General features: G+C 43.3%; 1 protein-coding gene across 1 annotated transcript in view; it reads right to left on the bottom strand.

The window, feature by feature from the left end:
• RAPGEF5 (Rap guanine nucleotide exchange factor 5) overlaps positions 1–17,031 on the bottom strand; it is a 256,576-nt gene extending 239,545 nt beyond the window's left edge. The window contains exon 1 of the mRNA XM_027539948.1: positions 17,008–17,031. Within this exon, the coding sequence (XP_027395749.1) occupies positions 17,008–17,016 (9 nt within the window). The 5' untranslated portion in view covers positions 17,017–17,031. The remainder of the gene's footprint in view (positions 1–17,007) is intronic.
• Positions 17,032–20,088: the final 3,057 nt, after the last annotated feature.

The raw sequence follows: 20,088 nt of genomic DNA, 5'->3' as shown, positions 1-20,088 counted from the left end.
CGACTTTCCAGTCCTCATATGGAATTTGAAGCAATGACTCACCTTGGTTTTCCTCCTTTAATTTTTGTGGTCCATATGATTATCCAGAATGCCAAGGAAAGCATATATCAGCTGGGCTTTCCCTTGTAATTTCCCCCTCCCTGTGTACCTACTTCAGTCAGTTCAGTTCAGTTCAGTTCAGTCGCTCAGTCATGTCCGACTCTTTGCGACCCCGTGAATCACAGCACGCCAGGCCTCGCTGTCCATCACCAACTCCTGGAGTTCACTCAAACTCATGTCCATCAAGTTGGTGGTGCTATCCAGCCATCTCATCCTCTGTCGTCCCCTTCTCCTCCTGCCCCCAATCCCTCCCAGCGTCAGGGTCTTTTCCAATGAGTCAACTCTTCACATGAGATGGCCAAAGTACTGGAGTTTCAACTTCAGCATCAGTCCTTCCAATGAATATTCAGGACTGATCTCCTTTAGGATGGACTGGTTGGATCTCCTTGCAGTCCAAGGGACTCTCAAGAGTCTTCTCCAACACCACAGTTCAAAAGCATCAATTCTTCGGTGCTCAGACTTCTTCACAGTCCAACTCTCACATCCATACATGACCACTGGAAAAACCATAGCCTTGACTAGACAGACCTTTGTTGGCCAAGTAATATCTCTGCTTTTGAATATGCTATCTAGGTTGGTCATAACTTTCCTTCCAAGGAGTAAGCGTCTTTTAATTTCACGGCTGCAGTCACCATCTGCAGTGATTTTGGAGCCCAAAAAAATAAAGTCTGACACTGTTTCCACTGTCTCCCCATCTATTTCCCATGAAGTGATAGGACCAGATGCCATGATCTTTGTTTTCTGAATGTTGAGCTTTAAGCCAACTTTTTCACTCTCCACTTTCACTTTCATCAAGAGGCTTTTGAGTTCCTCTTCACTTTCTGCCATAAGGGTGGCATCATCTGCATATCTGAGGTTATTGATATTTCTCCCGGCAATCTTGATTCCAGCTTGTGCTTCTTCCAGCCCAGCATTTCTCATGATGTACTCTGCATAGAAGTTAAATAAGCAGGGAGACAATATACAGCCTTGACGTACTCCTTTTCCTATTTGGAACCAGTCTGTTGTTCCATGTCCACTTCTAACTGTTGCTTCCTGACCTGCATACAGTTTTCTCAAGAGGCAGGTCAGGTGGTCTGGTATTCCCATCTCTTGAAGAATTTTCCACAGTTTATTGTGATCCGCACAGTCAAAGGCTTTGGCATAGTCAATAAAGCAGAAATATACATTTTCCTGGAACTCTCTCACTTTTTCGATGATCCAGCAGATGTTGGCTATTTGATCTCTGGTTCCTCTGCCTTTTCTAAAGCCAGCTTGAACATCAGGAAGTTCACGGTTCACGTATTGCTGAAGCCTGGCTTGGAGAATTTTGAGCATTACTTTACTAGCGTGTGAGATGAGTGCAATCATGTGGTAGTTTGAGCATTCTTTGGCATTGCCTTTCTTTGGGATTGGAATGAAATAGAGGAAAACAACAGAATGGGAAAGACTAGAGATCTCTTTAAGAAAATTAGAGATACCAAGGGAACATTTCATGCAAAGATGGGCTCAATAAAGGACAGAATTGGTATGGACCTAACAGAAGCCAAAGATATTAAGAAGAGAAGAACTGTACAAAAAAGAGCTTCACGACCAAGATAATCACAATGGTGTGATCACTCACCTAGAGCCAGACATCCTGGAATGTGAAGTCCGTGGGCCTTAGAAAGCATCACTATGAACAAAGCTAGTGGAGGTGATGGAATTCCAGTTGAGCTGTTTCCAATCCTGAAAGACGATGCTGTGAAAGTGCTGCACTCAATATGCCAGCAAATTTGGAAAACTCAGCAGTGGCCACAGGACTGGAAAAGGTGTACCTACTTATCTCCCCATAAATGTACACATGTGTGTCAAACTCTATACAGTCTCCCAACCCCACAGCTACCAGGACTTTGATGAGTCCTCCTTGGTGCCCATCCCTTCCCAACATCTCTTGTTTTAATTTTTCCTCCATTTAAGATGTTTTGCATTTCTTTACCAGCTAATTGAAAGAGAAAATCTAAATACAGTTTTGCCTCTCTATTCAAGCCTGCTAACGCTTTAATATATAATGATCAAGATGGACTGAATGGGACCTTCCCAAGAACTAAGGCTGAAGTGGGAGATCAGAGGCAGAGCTTGCACTTGAAACCCAGTACTGCCCACCCTGCCTCTGCTGAGAATTCCACACAGAAGTGTGTGCTTGATACTAATACTATTTTTATGTTTTATTATGGAATGAATATGCAATTGAGATAAAAGTCACAAAATAATGAAACATGTTTCAAACCCAAAAATGTTAAGCCTTACTCATTTTATTTTAGTTTTCAAGAATCACAAATAGGACTATCTGCCATCAGATGGTTCATGACAAACCTGTGTGATGCTGTGCTATTATTTGTGTAGTATATCATGCACTATGCATCATGCAAATATTCCCTTCAAGGATGACACATTTTTTCCTTACACTATTTGCATTGGTGGCTCCAACCAGAGACCAGCTGATAAGGGTGAGTGTCCTTCCTTGCAAGTTTGTCTTCTACACACTCATAATCTTGAAACAAAATCTGTCTGTTTATGCCTTTTCATATGCCATTGACTGTTATCATGCTGGAAATTTCCTTTTTTAAGTCAGGTGTGCACGTTTACACAGCCCTTGAGTATTTAGGACACTGGTTAAAAAAAAAAATTTCTTTGTGGTCAAAGGCCCAAGAAGACACAGGAGAAGGCAATAGGAGACCTAACTTGACCAACAGACAGCGAGGAAGCCGAGCCAGGCTTGTCCCATCTCCCCATCCCGCTTATGGAAATCTATTTGTCCTTGCACAGATTCAACAGTACCCCTCCTGGAGGTCTTGTATGTTCTGCCCATTGGGATTAATTCTTCCTCAGATAAACCTCAGAGTTTACCTACAACTATAAATCTACTTTCACCACCTCTCTTATCACAGTTAGTCTAGTATTTGAATTGCATGCATGTGTGCATGCTAAGTCACTTCAGTCGTATCTAACTCTTTGTGATCCAATGGACTGTAGCCCACCAGGCTCTTCAATCCATGTAATTCTCCAGGCAAGAATACTGGAGTGGGTTATCATGCCCTTCTCTAGGGGATCATCCCAACCCAGGGATCAAACCCACGTCTCTTATGTCTCCTGCATTGGCATGCAGGTACTTTACCACTAGAGCCACTTGTGCATATAAGACCTGGATGAGGTTATAAAACCTTGGAGGGCAGAGAAAACTTACTTTTGTATTCCCCTCTACTGTCCATTGCAGTGCCTAGCACATCATAGATGCTATGTTAAAAAATGCATACATGAATAAATGCTGGATGGACGAACAAATGAATGAACAAAACTCTGATTAGCCAAACACTGTCATCCTAGGTTGAGGAAAGTCAGTCAGAGGTCTTAGCAGATGCAGTCTCGAAGGTCTCAGGAAAATACATTACCCCAAGAATGTTGGAGGCTATAAATGGACTCCAGATGGTGGCATGTTCAGATCAGCAGGGAAGAAAGATGATTTTAGCATCAGTATGTAGAGTGCTTTAAAATAGGGAGACCCTGAAAGTTGCACAGCCAGCAAAGCAGGTTACAGAATCCCAGGCATGAAGTATTAGCGTGGTAACCCATAGAATCAGGTTAACAGAAACTTCTGTGTTTCCCTTATTCTACTCACATCTGTGCATTCTGTACGTAGTGTATTAAAAAGCAGAGACATCACTCTGCAGACAAAGGTCCAGCCAGTCAAAGCTATAGTTTTTCCAGTAGTCATATACAAATGTGAGAGCTGGACCATAAAGAAGGCTCAGTGCCAAAGAACTGATGCTTTTGAACTGTGGTATTGGAGAAGACTCTTGAGAGTCCCTTAAACTACAAGGAGATCAAACCAGTCAATCCTAAAGGAAATAACCCTGAATATTCATTGGAAGGACTGATGCTGAAGCTGAAACTCCAATACTTTGGCCACCTGATGTGAAGAGCCTACTCATTAGAGAAGACCCTGATGGTGGGAAAGACTGAAGGTAAAAGGAGAAGCGGGCAGCAGGGGATAAGATGGTTAGATAGCATCACAGACTCAATAGACATGAGTTTGAGCAAACTCTGGGAGATGGTGAAGGACAGGGAAGCCTGGCGTGCTGCAGGCCATGAGGTTGCAAAGAGTTGGACACAACTTAGCAACTGAACAACAACAACATTTTGGGCATAGTTTCCATGCTAATTAAATGAGATGATGTTTATAAAGCTGTTTGCAAACTTTAAAGCACAGCATCTAGAGCACTGCCTTTCTGTAGGGGTGAGAGAGAAGGGACAGAGGAGATGGTGCCTTAGAGAAAGCAGAGCCTGTACCAGAATGGCAGAAGGAGTGGGAAAGTAAATAGGATGTCAAAGATCATGCCCAACCAGAAGACAGTGACCTTTGACAATATGTTTCTCCCTGTCTGTGAATGTGAAGCATTTGTAGCCCTAATCAAAGCCAAGCACAGAGTAAGCATGAGAAAATCTGCCTGAGTGCATTCTGGCAACATTGTATGAGTTCAAATTGGCATCTGAAGATCTGGATGAGAATACAGAGATGTGGGGCTAGAGAACACTCAGAGCAGGGAGGTCTTCTAAGTTCTTAAACATGAAGGAGGTCTTCTGAAGAAAATGACAGCAAGGGACAAGGCTGTTGTTTTCATGTATCTGGAATATACAGAGGAGAAATTAGGTTCATTCTAAACAGTTAAGACTGCAGATGGAAACTACAGAGTAAAATTTCTTCTTAGCATAATACTTTTCTATCCATTTAAATCCATGTTGAACTAACAGTCTGTGTGTCTGTGTCTGTGTGTTTGTGAGTCACTCAGTCATGTCTGACTCTTTGTGACCCCAGGGACTGCAGCCCACCAGGCTCCTTTGTCCATGGGAATTCTCCAGGCAAGGATACTGGAGAGGAGTGCCATTTCCTTCTCTAGTATTCTTACCCTTGCAAAATGAGGGGACTTCATGGAATTTCATTTTATCAGATGCATGGTTGGATTCAGTGACCCGGAACATTTCATTTGACCCAAACATTGGGGTTTTTGGCCAGCCCTAGTGAATACTGAGGTGATTATATCAAGTAGCAGTTCTCAAAATGTGGCCTGGGGACTTCTGGGAATCCTCAAGACCCTTGCAGGGCTTTCATAAGGTCAAAACTGTTCTCTTAATAATGCCAAAATGCTATTTGTCTTTTTTGTTGTCATTTTTTGAAGAGGATACACTGATGTTTTCCAGAGGCTATGGCCACGTGATACTGCAGCAGGTGGAATGCAGGAACAGAGAAGAGATTCCAACAGCTTCTACTAAGCCAAACATCAAGGAATCTAACAAAAATATAAACAAGGCCATTCTTTTCACTAAACTTTGTTTTGTTTTGGAAAACTATTATTTTTCATAAAACATATTTCTATTAACATAATCAGTTTATTAAATGGATTAATAAATAATTTTTTAAATTCTGCTCTTTTCAATTTTAAAATAGTAAGTATCCGCACGTATGACCCACAGGAAAAGAAAAGCTCTTCAAGACCCTCAATAATTTAAAGGTGTAAAGGGGTCCCAAAAAATGGTCAGAAAAAAAATTGTCTCTGATAATAAGAAAGGAGGGAGGGACTCCGCTGGTGATCCAGTGATTAGGGCTCTGAGCTCCCAGCAAAGGGGGCACAGGTTCCATCCCTGATCAAAGAACCAAGATCTCAGAAGCCATGCAGCACAGCTGGAAAAAAGAAAAAACTAAAAAATAAGAGAGAAAGAAAGGAAAGAAGGAAGAAGAAAGGAACAAAGAAAGAAAGCAGGGAGATGTGAACAGGCTAAAGAAACCGTTCTGCCCTCCCACTACCGCAGTCACCTTTGCTCAGTTAACACCACTTTCAGCCTGACAGAGAACTAGGGTTTTCCACAAAGGCGGCTGGTAGAGGTATCTGGGTGGTGGAACAGAAGACCCATGCTTTGGAATCCGATGGGCCTGAATTTGAACCCAGATTTTTCCACCTTCTAGAGGCCTTAAATTACTTGGCCTCTCTGAGGCTCCATGATCTGTTCATTATTAAGACTACCAGGTTGTTGAGAAGATTAGACAAGATCTTCGTGTAGAATCTAACCCAGTGAAAGTAAAGTTACTCAATCGTGTCCGACTCATTGCGACCCCATGCACTGTAGCCTACCAGGCTTCTCTGTCCATGGGATCTTCCAGGCAAGAGTACTGGAGTGGGTTGCCATTTCCTTTTCCAGGGGAATGTTCCCAACCCAGGGATTGAACCTGGGTCTCCCGCATTGTAAGTAGACGCTTTTACCGTCTGAGCCACCAGGGAAGTCCTGGTGAGATGCAACCCAGGTGCGATACCTCTTAAATTACAGTTCCCACGTGGCTGTTGATTAATCCCAGGTGAGGCCCAGGGAAGCCACATGACCTGGTGAACAAACGGTGGTCTACACGTGATTTTCACCAACTCTCCCCATTTAATCCCCTCTCTAGACAAACCCCAAATCTTTAGACAGGTTATTACTGAAGCACCTACTTTACCACCAACCGCTGAAACGTAACTTCCTCATCCTCTCTACTCTGAATACAGCTGTGGGGGAGGAGAACAAACACTGAACGTGGAATCAAACACCCAGGCCATGTCCCACATTTATTGATTTATTAGCTCTGTGACCTTCAATAAGCACTTCATCTCTTTGAGCCTGTTTCCTCATCCATAAAACAGGGAATAATAAAAATCTGTGGGGTGGTTATGAAAGCTAAAGTAAATAATGCCTATGAAAACACCGAGCAAACAGCAAAATACATATATATATGTTGTTGTCATTAATAAATCTCATCTATTTTATGTTTAAAGCTGATCTAACTTAAAAAATTCCACAATGACTACTTAATCAAAATTATCTCCAGGTAACTCCCTGAAGTCCTAACCAGGCCACCGTGCTATCACTGCCAAGTACCCAGGTTTGATCCCTGGTCAGGGAACTAAAACTGTTAAAACTTAGGCTGACTGCAAGCCATGCAGTCAAAAAAAAAAAAGAAGGAAAGACAAAAAATTATCTCCACACATACACACATGCAAGTGTGTGTATGACCGGATAGTAACATGAAATTTGCACACATTTTTACAAGCCCACAAATTTTATGAATGTCTTCTGGGCAATCTCCCCAATTAGTTTTTCTGAAGTCTGAAGTCAAGCCCTAATAAAGAGAAACACTATGACACATCAATCTTTATTTCTAAAAACATTTACTTAAAAGTGGTAGTAATGTTGATAAGAGCAACAATAAAGAACTTTTTTAGAAAATTAAAATGTGACACTCCTCTGATTCTCTTCCTATGACCTGGTCTCTTAGGAGGGAAAATAAAGCTTGAGGAGGAGATGCTTGTAGGAGTGAGAATTTATAACTGCTATTAGCAGAGCTACTAACGAAATTTTTTATCTGCAGGTGCTCTTTTATGTCTATTGATTTAGAAGTAGGAAAAGCTGTTACTCATAAAGTTCCTGTTTATTCCTGATGAAATGTCAAAACCTGCATTGTCAAGGCTGAAAGAACCTGACTCTGTTCTCCACTCGATTCAGGATGAGCCAGTTTTGGTTATGGCCCACTGAGTTACATGCATATTTGTTATCCTTGGCTCCTCTTTGGCTGATGTCATTCCTTCTAAATACCATGTAAATTCCCTCTCACTTACAGAGTTGTTCTCTGCATGGTGGGCATTACAGGCAACTGTAGTCTTATGATTTCAGATCAAAACTGATACTGTTTCACTTTTCAACTATGTCGATTTGAAACGTTTGCAGATACCATTCACAATGGTAACAATGGAGTGTCATATTTATTTTCAAGGGAGACTTAGAGGATCAGAGGTAAAGTCTTAATAGTTCTTCCCAAGCTGCATGGACAAGATACTTTTTAGACCTCTGTTTATGGTGTAGATATCAGAAAAGAAGATGAACTCAAGAGTCTATGAAATCACAGGAAAGACTTGGAAGCACTGTCGGAAGCTGAATGAGATACATCTTTGGCCTCAGTTCCTTCATTTGCAAAATGAGGAACAACTCTCCTCATTAGATCACTGTGGAGAAAACGTGAGAGAGTACGTGTAAAGTACCTAGAACAATGAAGGCACAGTCAGGAGCACAGGCTCGTGAGAGCATATTTTTATTACTATTCAATCTGAGCTATAGAGATTCAAAAAGGGCTGGGGACTTTCTAAAATCATATGAAAAATGCCTGCGTACTTCTCTGATGAAAGAGATGTGGATGTCATCAGATTTTCGAAATAGGTACGAGTGTGCCTGCCGAGTTGTTTTAGTCGTGTCTGATTCTGTGCGACCCTATGGACTGTAGCCAACCAGACTCCTCTGTCCACGGGATTCTCCAGGCAAGAATGTTGGAGTGAGTTGCTGTGCCCTCCCTTCAAAACAGGTAGCCTAATCACAAAATTTCTAAGACCCATGGCACTTGGGTTGAGCCTAACTTTCTAAACGTGAGTGTGTATATACAGACCACAGATGAAGACAAATGCAGGCTGCCCCATTTACACTTGCAGCATTAATTATGATGTCCACCACAATGTAGAGTTGCTCCTCCATTAGTGGGCCCATATCTAGTACAAACGGATCTCCCTCCAGCACCCAACACCACTACCCACGACCACAAGATACAAACCTGAAAATGAACACAAGTTGACAATCCACACTGGTGGTCATCACGTAGCCCCGTATCTGATGGCCAAGAGGTTTTGGGAAGGATTGAAGGCAGTCTGGGAAGGGGCAAAACAAGTGGAAACCTGATATTTCTGTTGATGCTTACATCCTAAAAATACCACAAAGAAGTGACAACTATCACAGGACCAGGTATGAGAGGGAAAATGCTAGAGGAGGAGACAGCAAAGAAGGCATTTGCAGGAGGCTGCTTTACTGTTTCAATTTTGCATTTTTCTTTCAAAGGCAGCACAGATCCTCTGTAAGAAGAAAAAGACAGATGGGATGACAGAATTTTGTGCCTGTTTTCCGGAGCATTTACTAGAGAATTTATGACTCTTCGTAGTTACTGTTGGGTATGCACTTAGAATAATTTTCTGCCATGACAACAGGTAGTTCTCATAAAATTTCAGTCTCTAACAAGAGGGCAGAGATGTCGCTTTTCTAGTGTTTCTGCCTTTTAGTTTGCATATTAATAACCCTGAATAGCTATTCAGTATTCTAAATAATTGAAGCTGCCTTGCTTGAAATCAACTGTATTGTTGGTGGTGAAAAAATAATTCATTCTTCTCTCTGGACAATGTGGACAACTTCCTGGAACAGGCCTTATTACTTGAAAATCACATACCTTTCGCTCACATTACATATCTCTGGGCTCAGACTAAGAATGAGGCCGATTTTGCCTTAAGAAGCATATCAACATTTGATGTTCTTCCTTCTTTCTGTCTTAATTATAGATCATGCTTAGGAATCAAAGAGCCAATATTTATAGCGCACCAATCCTGTGCTCAGCACTGCACTACAGATGTGGATGGTGGCCTTCATTCCCTCCAGGAACTCAGGAAGTAGTGGGAGAGTTAAAATAATCACATTTGAAAAAGAGGGAAAACTATTCAACAGTCACTAAGCCCTACTGTGTCCTGTTGTTGGAATGGGAAGATAAGTGGGGTACATGCCCTCTGGGAATCAGTCTGCAATGCAGGAGATGCAGCAGCCATGGGTTCAGTCCCTGGGTCAGGAAGATCTCCTGGAGAAAGAAATGGCAACCCACTCCAGTATTTTTGCCTGGGAAATTCCATGGACAGACGAGCCTGACGGGCTACAGTCCATGAGGTCGCAAAAGAGCTGGACACAACTTAGAAACTAAACGACAACGACGACGTGCCCTCCTCAGCAGGGGTGTTTTCTTAGTAGGAACTGTTTTGGCAGGGAGAGCTTCTAAGACTTGTAGAACTTCAAAGGAAGAGGTAAAGATGAATGAGCCTTGGCACAACTCAGGAAGACACTGTGGCTAAGGGATGTTTTGAAGGATGAGAAGAATTTCGACAGGCAGACAGTGGGAAGAAAGAAGATCATGGAAGTAGAAATGATCGGCTTTGCATGACGCCCAGGGCTGCAGTACACAAGCTGGACACCCATATCCACTGGCTCTGGAAACCATCCTGACTTGCTCACGGTAAGAGGAAAAAGCAAAGTGCGTCGAGTAATGGAGCATGAGAGCATGCTGGGCTGTGTGGGACAGGCTAGATTGTGGAAGGCCTCGAAAGTCCAGCAGAGAACACTGGAAGGTGCGTGGTAATCCGTAGGGAGCACAGTATGTTTCTTAGGTGGGGACGGACATGGTGGAAGCATGCTTGGGGATAATTAGCAGACAAACAGGAGGCAGCGTTGCCTGGAATATCTAGAATTAAGATCAAGGAGGCAGACTGGGGGATAACCAAGGGGACTCCCAGTTGAGGTGATAACACCTGAGGCTGTTAAACAGTCTAAGTGGGAGTGGAGAAGCAGAGAAGAGACGAGCATCTGGAAGGAAAACCTGGCCAGATGGGAACAGAAGATGAGAGAGGATTCGGGCAGGGATGGTCCCTTTAACACACAGCCGCTCACAGTTTTGGCGCTCAGTGTCTCTGTCTAGGGTAAGATAATGTCGAAGCTTCAATCAAGTAAACTCCCTCGCTGTTATTCAAACAAAAGAAAAACAGGGAAATATTATTAAATTTTAGGAAACAAATTCTGGGAAACCAAACAAGGGATTTTGTGCTTTACAGTTCAACGCTAACTCCATCTGCATCAGAGCCGAACTAATACCCCAACAGGTTGCTAGGAGAAATTATCTTGAAAGACGTGTTTAAACGAAAGACAGGATTAAGGCCCTCATCATTTACAGAGTGACCTGGTTCAAAGGAAGTCCATTTAGATGTAATGGGTGGATTTACACGAGTCTGTAGATTTACCCAGAGTCGATCTGAAATCTTCCCTCGGTATAATACCTTAATCAATTCACAGGGGAGGCTTTTCTAAATAATTAGATGAAAAATAATAGAGTAACATGCACCTTTACTATTTCCTTTTTACCAGTCAATGAACAGAAGGTAAATAAGTCAGCAGGGATGTGCGGAGTGAGACGCCCATGGCCCTTTAAACCTGTGGTTCTGGCCTTCAACTGCGAGCTGAAGATCATGTGGCAATGAAGGTGATTAAACACTGTGGTGGTAGACCCCTGGCTGACTCACAAAAATCCTTTAAGCCAGCAATACTTCTTATGATTAATGCACTAATAGAAAAAGATTCACAAAAAGATGCAACAGGGAAATAGCTTCTGTGACAAAACCTTTCCTCTTGGGGCAATCACAAGTGATCCTTTCACCAAAGCAGCTGCAGAGGTTACAGGCACAGTCAGGTGAGGCCTGGCTAATGCATTCATCCATGCATTCAGCCTTGTCTCAGGGCTCCTCCTTCCAGAACTGTGGACCTGGCTGTAAGAGCCTAGAAGGTTGAAAGTTCCTCAGTGTGGAACGTCCTTAGCATGGTTCTGAGTGGTCACTGAGAAGACCTCAACCTCTAACATGCTCAACACCAGCCTGAGAGTAATGAGGAAGGGCTGAGGGTCAGTGGGTTTAGCAGAAGCTTTCCTGCCACTGCTGCTTCCCTGGTGGCTCAGGCGGTAAAGCGTCTATCTACAATGCAAGGAGACCTGGGTTCGATCCCTGGGTCGGGAAGATCTCCTGGAGAAGGAAATGGCAATCCACTCCAGTACTATTCCCTGGAAAATCCCATGGACAGAGGAGTCTGGTAGGCTACAGTCCATGGGGTCACAAAGAGTCGGACACGACTGAGCACACTTTCTTTCTTTTACTGCCACCCAGAGCAGCTGGCACTGTTCCTCAGAAGTCTGTTTCTCTCATAGTCGCTTGGACTCCTATTTAGAAGCAACTCCCCCAACTGCACCCCCAGGGACCATGAAAACTTCACACCAGGCATTAGAGCAGCCCCATAAGGAAACATGTGGCTCAGGCACAAGACAACTTATTAAAACCACTCCACCCTGATGCAAACACACCTACCCATTATAGAGATGTGATGCAAGAGCACAGGCTAAGCAAAGCCAATAAGGACACAGACGGAGGACAGGAGGGAGAAGGTGAGATGCACAGAGAGAGTAACATAGAAATTTACAATACCATATGTAAAATAGATAGCCAATGGGAATTTGCTGTATGACTCAGGTAACTCAAACAGGGGCTCTGCAATAGACTAAAGGGTGGGATGAGGAGGGAGATGGGAGGGAGGTCAGGAAGGAGGGGACAGGGGCGTACCTATGGCTGATTCTTGTTGATGTAGGACAGAAAACCACAAAATTCTGTAAAGCAATTATCCTTCAATTAAAAAAAGTTTTTTTTAAGCCAATAAGTTCTGAAAAGATTGGGGTTTGGTGTTTATAGAAGAAATAAATGCAGCATAGTTGATTGACACAAAGACATTTCCACAAGGCAGGACTTTGGAACAGCCTTTCTGCAAGGAGAGGCTCCAGGGTTCACCAGGAGATGTACCACTTACCACCGCACCACAGAAAGAATTGGATGCGGTGTTGTTGTTTAGTCACCAAGCCATGTCTGACTCTTTGCAACCCCATGGACGGTAGCCCACCAGGCTCTGTCCATGGAAATCTCCAGGCAAGAATACTAGAGTGGGTTGCTATTTCCTTCTCCAGGGGATCGACCCAACCTAGGGACTGAACCCGGATCTCCTGCATTGGCAGATTCTTTACCATTGAGGCACCAGGAAAGCCCCAAAGCAATATATCATCATGTTAAATTAGAAACCACAGCAGCATCTTTAAATATGAATGTTTCATATGCACACACAGGTAGCTAGAAGGCAGGTAGCCCTAGTTTTGGTTCCCCTAGAATCACACCCTGAAATAAGAATTCTAGAGCAAGTAATTTCCTTGGCAGATGCGCTTTGCAGAGGAAGGTAGGAGAGCTTCCATAGAGATAAGAAGGGAGCCAAGAAAAGGTGCATTTCGAGAAAGATTCAGTTCAGTTCAGTCACTCAGTCATGTCCACTCTTTGCGACCCCACAGACTGCAGCACGCCAGGCCTCCCTGTCCATCACAAATTCCCAGAGTCTACCCAAACTCAAGTCCATTGAGTCAGTAATGTCATCCAACCATCTCATCCTCTGTCGTCCCCTTCTCCTCCTGCCCCTAATCCCTCCCAGCATCAGGGTCTTTTCAGCTCTTCGCGTCAGGTGGCAAAAATATTGGCATTTCAGTTTCAACATCATTCCGTCCAAGGAACATTCAGGAATGATCTCCCTTAGGATGGACTGGTTGGACCTCCTTGCAGTCCAAGGGACCCTCAAGAGTCTTCACCAACACCACAGTTCAAAAGCATCAATTCTTCGGTGCTCAGCTTTCTTCATAGTCCAACTCTCACATCCATACATGACCACTGGAAAAACCATAGCTTGACTAGATGGACCTTTGTTGGCAAAGTAATGTCTCTGCGTTTTAATAAGCTGTCTAGGTTGGTCATAACTTTTCTTCCAAGGAGTAAGCATCTTTTTATTTCATGGCTGCAGTCACCATTTGCAGTGATTCTGGAGCCCAAAAAAATAAAATCTGACATTGTTTCCAATGTTTCTCCTTCTATTTCCCATGAAGTGATGGGACCAGATGCCATGATCTTCGTTTTCTGAATGTTGAGCTTGAAGCCAACTTTTTCACTCTCCTCTTTCACTTTCATCAAGAGGCTTTTGAATTCCTCTTCACTTTCTGCCATAAGGGTGGTGTCATCTGCATATCTGAGGTTATTGATATTTCTCCTGGCAATCTTGATTCCAGCTTGTGCTTCTTACAGTCCAGCGTTTCTCATGATGTACACAGCATATAAGTTAAATAAACAGGGTGACAATATACAGCCTTGACGTACTCCTTTTCCTATTTGGAACCAGTCTGTTGTTCCATGTCCAGATCTAACTGTTGCTTCCTGACCTGCATACAAATTTCTTAAGAGGCAGGTCAGGTGGTCTGGTATTCCCATCTCTTGAAGAATTTTCCACAGTTTATTGTGATCCACACAAAGTCTTTAGCATAGTCAATAAAGCAGAAATAGATGTTTTTCTGGAACTCTCTTGCTTTTTCGATGATCCAGCAGATGTTGGCAATTTGATCTCTGGTTCCTCTGCCTTTTCTAAATCCAGCTTGAACATCTGGAAGTTCACGGATCACGTATTGCTGAAGCCTGGCTTGGAGAATTTTGAGCATTACTTTGCTAGTGTGTGAGATGAGTGCAATTGTGTGGCAGTTTGACCATTGTTTGGCATTGCTTTTCTTTGGGATTGGAATGAAAACTGACCTTTTCCAGTCCTGTGGCCACTGCTGAGTTTTCCAAATTTGCTGGCATATTGAGTGCAGCACTTTCACAGCATCATCTTTCAGGATTTGAAATAGCTCAACTGGAATTCCATCACCTCCACTAGCTTTGTTCGTAGTTATGCTTCCTAAGGCCCACTTGACTTCACATTCCAGGATGTCTGGCTCTAGGTGAGTGATCACACCATCATGATTATCTAAGTTGTGGAGATCTTTTTTGTACAGTTCTGTGTATTCTTGCCACCTCTTCTTAATATGTTCTGCTTCTGTTAAGTCCATACCAATTCTGTCCTTTATTGAGCCCATCTTTGCATGAAATGTTCCCTTGGTATCTCTAATTTTCTTGAAGAGATCTCTAGTCTTTCCCATTCTGTTGTTTTCCTCTATTTCTTTGCATTGATCATGGATGAAAGCTTTCTTATCTCTCCTTGCTATTCTTTGGAACTCTGCATTCAGATGCTTTTATCTTTCTTTTTCTCCTTTGCTTTTCACTTCTCTTCTTTTCACAGCTATTTGTAAGGCCTCCCCAGACAGCCATTTTGCTTTTTTGCATTTCTTTTCCATGGGGATGGTCTTGATCCCTGTCTCCTGTACAATGTCACGAACCTCCGTCCATAGTTCATCAGGCACTCTGTCTATCAGATCTAGTTCCTTAAATCTATTTTTCACTTCCAGTGTATAATCATAAGGGATTTGATTTAGGTAATACCTGAATGGTCCAGTGGTTTTCCCTGCTTTATTCAATATAAGTATGAATTTGGCAATAAGGAGTTTATGATCTGAGCCACAGTCAGCTCCTGGTCTTGTTTTTGCTGACTCTATAGAGCTTCTCCATCTTTGGCTGCAAAGAATATAATCAATCTGATTTCAGTTTGACCATCTGGTGATGTCCATGTGTAGAGTCTTCTCTTGTGTTGTTGGAAGAGGGTGTTTGTTATGACCAGTGCATTTTCTTGGCAAAACTCTATTAGTCTTTGCCCTGCTTCATTCTGTACTCCAAGGCCAAATTTGCCTGTTATTCCAGGTGTTTCCTGACTTCCTACTTTTGCATTCCAGTCCCCTATAATGAAAAGCACATCTTATTTGGGTGTTAGTTCTAAAAGGTTTTGTAGGTCTTCATAGAACCGTTCAGCTTCTTTAGCATTACTGGTTGGGGCACAGGCTTGGATTACCGTGATATTGAATGGTTTGCCTTGGAAACGAACAGAGATCATTCTGTCATTTTTGAGATTGCATTCAAGCACTGCATTTCGGTCCCATCACTTCATGGAAATAGATGAGGAAACAGTGGAAACCATGTCAGACTTTATTTTTTTGGGCCCCAGAATCACTGAAGATGGTGACTGCAGCCATGAAATTAAAAGATGCTTACTCCTTGGAAGGAAAGTTATGACCAACCTAGATGGCATATTCAAAAGCAGAGATATTACTTTGCCAACAAAGGTTCGTCTAGTCAAGGCTATGATTTTTCCAGTGGTCATGTATGGATGTGATAGTTGGACTGTGAAGAAAGCTGAGCACTGAAGAATTGATGCTTTTGAACTGTGGTGTTGGAGAAGACTCTTGAGAGTCCCTTGGACTGCAAGAAGATCCAACCAGTCCATCCTAAAGGAGATCAGCCCTGGGTGTTCATTGGAAGGACTGATGCTAAAGCTGAAACTCCAATACTTTGGCCACCTGACGCGAAGAGCTGAAAAGACCCTGATGCTGGTAGGGATTGGGGGCAGGAGGAGAAGGGGGAGACAGAGGATGAGATGGCTGGATTGCATTACTGACTCGATGCACATGAGTTTGAGTGAACTCCGGGAGTTGCTGACGGACAGGGAAGCCTGGCGTGCTGCGATTCATGGGGTCACAAAGAGTCGGACATGACTGAGTGACTGAACTGAACTGAACTGAACTGAACTGCATTTCAAACTCTTTTATTTTCCATGATGGCTACTCCATTTCTTCTAAGGGATTCCTGCCCACAGTAGTAGATATAATGGTCATCTGAGTTAAATTCACCCATTCCAGTCCATTTTAGTTCGCTGATTCCTAGAATGTCGACATTCACTCTTGCCATCTCTTGTTTGACCACTTCCAATTTGCCTTGATTCATGGACCTGACATTCCAGGTTCCTATGCAATACTGCTCTTCACAGCATCGGACCTTGCTTCTATCACCAGTCACATCCACAACTGGGTATTGTTTTTGCTTTGGCTCCATCCCTTCATTCTTTCTGGAGTTATTTCTCCACTGATCTCCAGTAGCATATTGGGCACCTACTGACCTGGGGAGTTCCTCTTTCAGTATCCTATCATTTTGCCTTTTCATACTGTTCATGGGATTCTCAAGGCTAGAATACTGAAGTGGTTTGCCATTCCCTTCTCCAGTGGACCACATTCTGTCAGACCTCTCCACCATGACCCTCCTGTCTTGGGTGGCCCCACACAGCATGGCTTAGTTTCATTGAGTTAGACAAGGCTGTGGTCCGTGTGATCAGATTGGCTAGTTTTCTGTGATTATGGTTTCAGTGTGTCTGCCCTCTGATGCCCTCTCGCAACACCTACTGTCTTACTTGGGTTTCTCTTACCTTGGTCATAGGGTATCTTTTCACAGCTGCCAGCAAAGCGCACCTGCTGCTCCTTATCTTGGATGAGGGGTATCTCCTCACCGCTGCCCCTCCTGACCTTGAATGTGCAGTAGCTCCTCTCGGTCTTCCTGCTATTGAAGAGGGGTTCAAAATTCAGCCTATGACAGAGAGTAATGAGCATATTCATCACTTAAATTTGTAAAATTTCTGTTAAGAAGGAAAGCAAGTGTTTTTACCAGGCTCAAACAAACAATTACAGGCAAGAAATGTATAGGTAGAATTTTAACTGCCATCTTAATTTGGAAAAGACCTTTCACGAGTGCCTTGGGATCCCAGTTCAGGATGTGAGGATAACCTGTAATGAGATCAGCCTTGCCTTTTAGTAAACCTTAGCTCTATTGTATTAAATCCTGAAATGCAGAAATGGTAAGGACCTAACAGAAGCAGAAGAGATTAAGAAGTGGCAAGAATACACAGAAGAGCTATATAAAAAAGGTCTCAATGACCTAAATAATCATGATGGTGTGATCACTCACCTAGAGCCAGACATCCTGGAATGTGAAGTCAGGTGGGCCTTAGGAAGCATCACTACAAAGATAGTGGAGGTGATGGAATCCCAGTTGAGCTATTTCAAATCCTAAAAGATGATACTGTGAAAGTGCTGCACTCAATATGCCAGCAAATTTGGAAAACTCAGCAGTGGCCACAGGACTGGAAAAGGTCGGTTTTCATTCCAATCCCAAAGAAAGGCAATGCCAAAGAATGCTCAAACTACTGCACAATTGCATTCATCTCACACGCTAGCAAAGTAATGCTTAAAATTCTCCAAGCAAGGCTTCAGCAGTATGTGAACTGAGAACTTCTAGATGTTCAAGCTGGATTTAGAAAAGGCAGAGGAACCAGAGATCAAATTGCCAACATCTGCTGGATCATAGAAAAAGCAAGAGAGTTCCAGAAAAGCATCTACTTCTGCTTTATTGACTACACCAAAGCCTTTGACTGTGTGGATTCCAACAAACTGTGGAAAATTCTTCAAGAGATGGGAATACCAGACCACCTGACCTGCCTCCTGAGAAATCTGTATGCAGGTCAAGAAGCAACAGTTAGAACCGGACATGGAACAATGGATTGATTCCAAGTTGGGAAAGGAGTACATCAAGGCTGTATATTGTCACCCTGCTTACTTAACTTATATGCAGAATACATCATGAGAAACGCTGGGCTGGAAGAAGCACAAGCTAGAATCAAGATTGCTGGGAGAAATATCAATAACCTCAGATATGCAGATGACACCACTCTTATGGTAGAAAGTGAAGAGGAACTAAAGAGCCTCTTGATGAAAGTGAAAGAGGAGAGTGAAAAAGCTAGCTTTAAACTCAACATTCAAAAAATGATGATCATGGCATCCAATCCCATAATTTCATGGCAAATAGATGGGGAAACAATGGAAATAGTGACAGATTTTATTTTCTTGGGCTCTAAAATCACTGCAGATGGTGACAGCAGCCATGAAACTAAGACACTTCCTCCTTGGAAGAAAAGCTATGACCAACCTAGACAGCATAATAAAAAGTAGAGACATTTCTTTACTGACAAAGGTCCGTCTAGTTAAATCTATGGTTTTTCAAATAGTCATGTATGGATGTGGAAGGTGGACCAGAAAAAAGGCTGGGCGCCAAAGAATTGATGCTTTTGAACTGTAGTTTTGGAGAAGACTCTTGAGAGACCCTTGGACTGCAAGGAGATCTAACCACACAATCCTAAAGGAAATCAACCCTGAATATTCATAGGAAGGACTGATGCTGAAGCTGAAGTTCCATACTCTGGCCACCTGATGCCAAGAGTTGACTCATTGGAAAAGACCCTGATGATGGGAAAGACAGAGAAAGGGGCGACAGAGAATGAGATGTTTGGATGGCATCATCGACTCAATGGACATGAGTTCGAGCAAGCTCCAGTAGATGGTGAAGGACAGGGAAGCCTGGAGTGCTACAGTTCATGGGATCAAAAGAGTCTAAACGACAACTGTATTAAATCATGAAAGCTATGACAACAAGAGGAACTGACCTCTCCTGAGTGCCTTCTATGCATCAGGTGCTGTGCTACGCAATTTACGCCTATTAAGTGATTCCTTGTGTTTGATAATGTTTAATAGATGAGAAAACAGGTTTAAAGAGGCAAAACAACTCTACTTTTAGTTCCTTATTAAAGCAACTGAACCTGCCTTGTCATTAAGAATACGAAGACAAGCCTCACCTGTACTGCAAGTTTTATATTTATTCAGTAAAAATTTGAGAGGTAAACCTATGAAGCACTGAGATCAGGCTTGGGGGAAGATGGGAAGAGTGAGGTAATTACTAAGACTTTGAACTTGTCCCAAGAGGTTGACTGTGTAATTGGGAGAGAGGAGAAATGGACCAGGTAAAAGGGAGAAAGGATACAGCCAGGTGCGGTACAAAGCCTCAGGAGAACTTTGGCCAAGAGGACACTGATCCCTACAGAGAGAAGTGGGAAAGCTCGGAGGTGCAGTCTGCACTGAACTGTGTAAAGTGCAGGAGGAGACATGGAAGCAGGCGGGCTCCCCAGTTCTGCCACCGTTCTTCAACAGCATAAGTTCATGAAGCTTGGCAGACAGTTTGAGCCCAGGAGGGAGCACTTTCAGACAGAAGATCAACATCTGAGAGCAAATCCCTGGCGAGGGGCACACTGTGTGGAGCCAGTGCAGTGGAGGAAGGCGAGGGCCGCCTGTAGGCTTTGCATGAGTGGCAGGTGTAGGCGGTTGGTGTGGAGAGTGCCTTTCTAAATAAGGAGCCAACATTCAAAACCCAGGGGATCTCTTACTGAACTTCAGCTTTTTTGGCCACTCTAGACAAATCAAAAGGCCTGGCACCTGCCCTGCACACCCTCCTATTGTGAGTAGCACTGCCTCCGGGGCTAGATCATGCTCTCTCCGCGTGTTCCAGCCCCCTCGCTCCCTGTGGCTTGCACCTGCTGACCTCACTTCTTCAAGTTGCTTGCCAGGGCCCTGGAGCAGCAGGGATGCTGTCACTTGGCTGAGTCTCATGGTGAGTCAAAGGACTA

The sequence above is a fragment of the Bos indicus x Bos taurus genome, chromosome 4 (genome assembly GCF_003369695.1).
Source record: "Bos indicus x Bos taurus breed Angus x Brahman F1 hybrid chromosome 4, Bos_hybrid_MaternalHap_v2.0, whole genome shotgun sequence".
Taxonomy (NCBI): Eukaryota; Metazoa; Chordata; class Mammalia; order Artiodactyla; family Bovidae; genus Bos; species Bos indicus x Bos taurus.
Note: the sequence above shows the minus strand (reverse complement) of the source record. Positions and strands in the feature narration are given on the sequence as shown.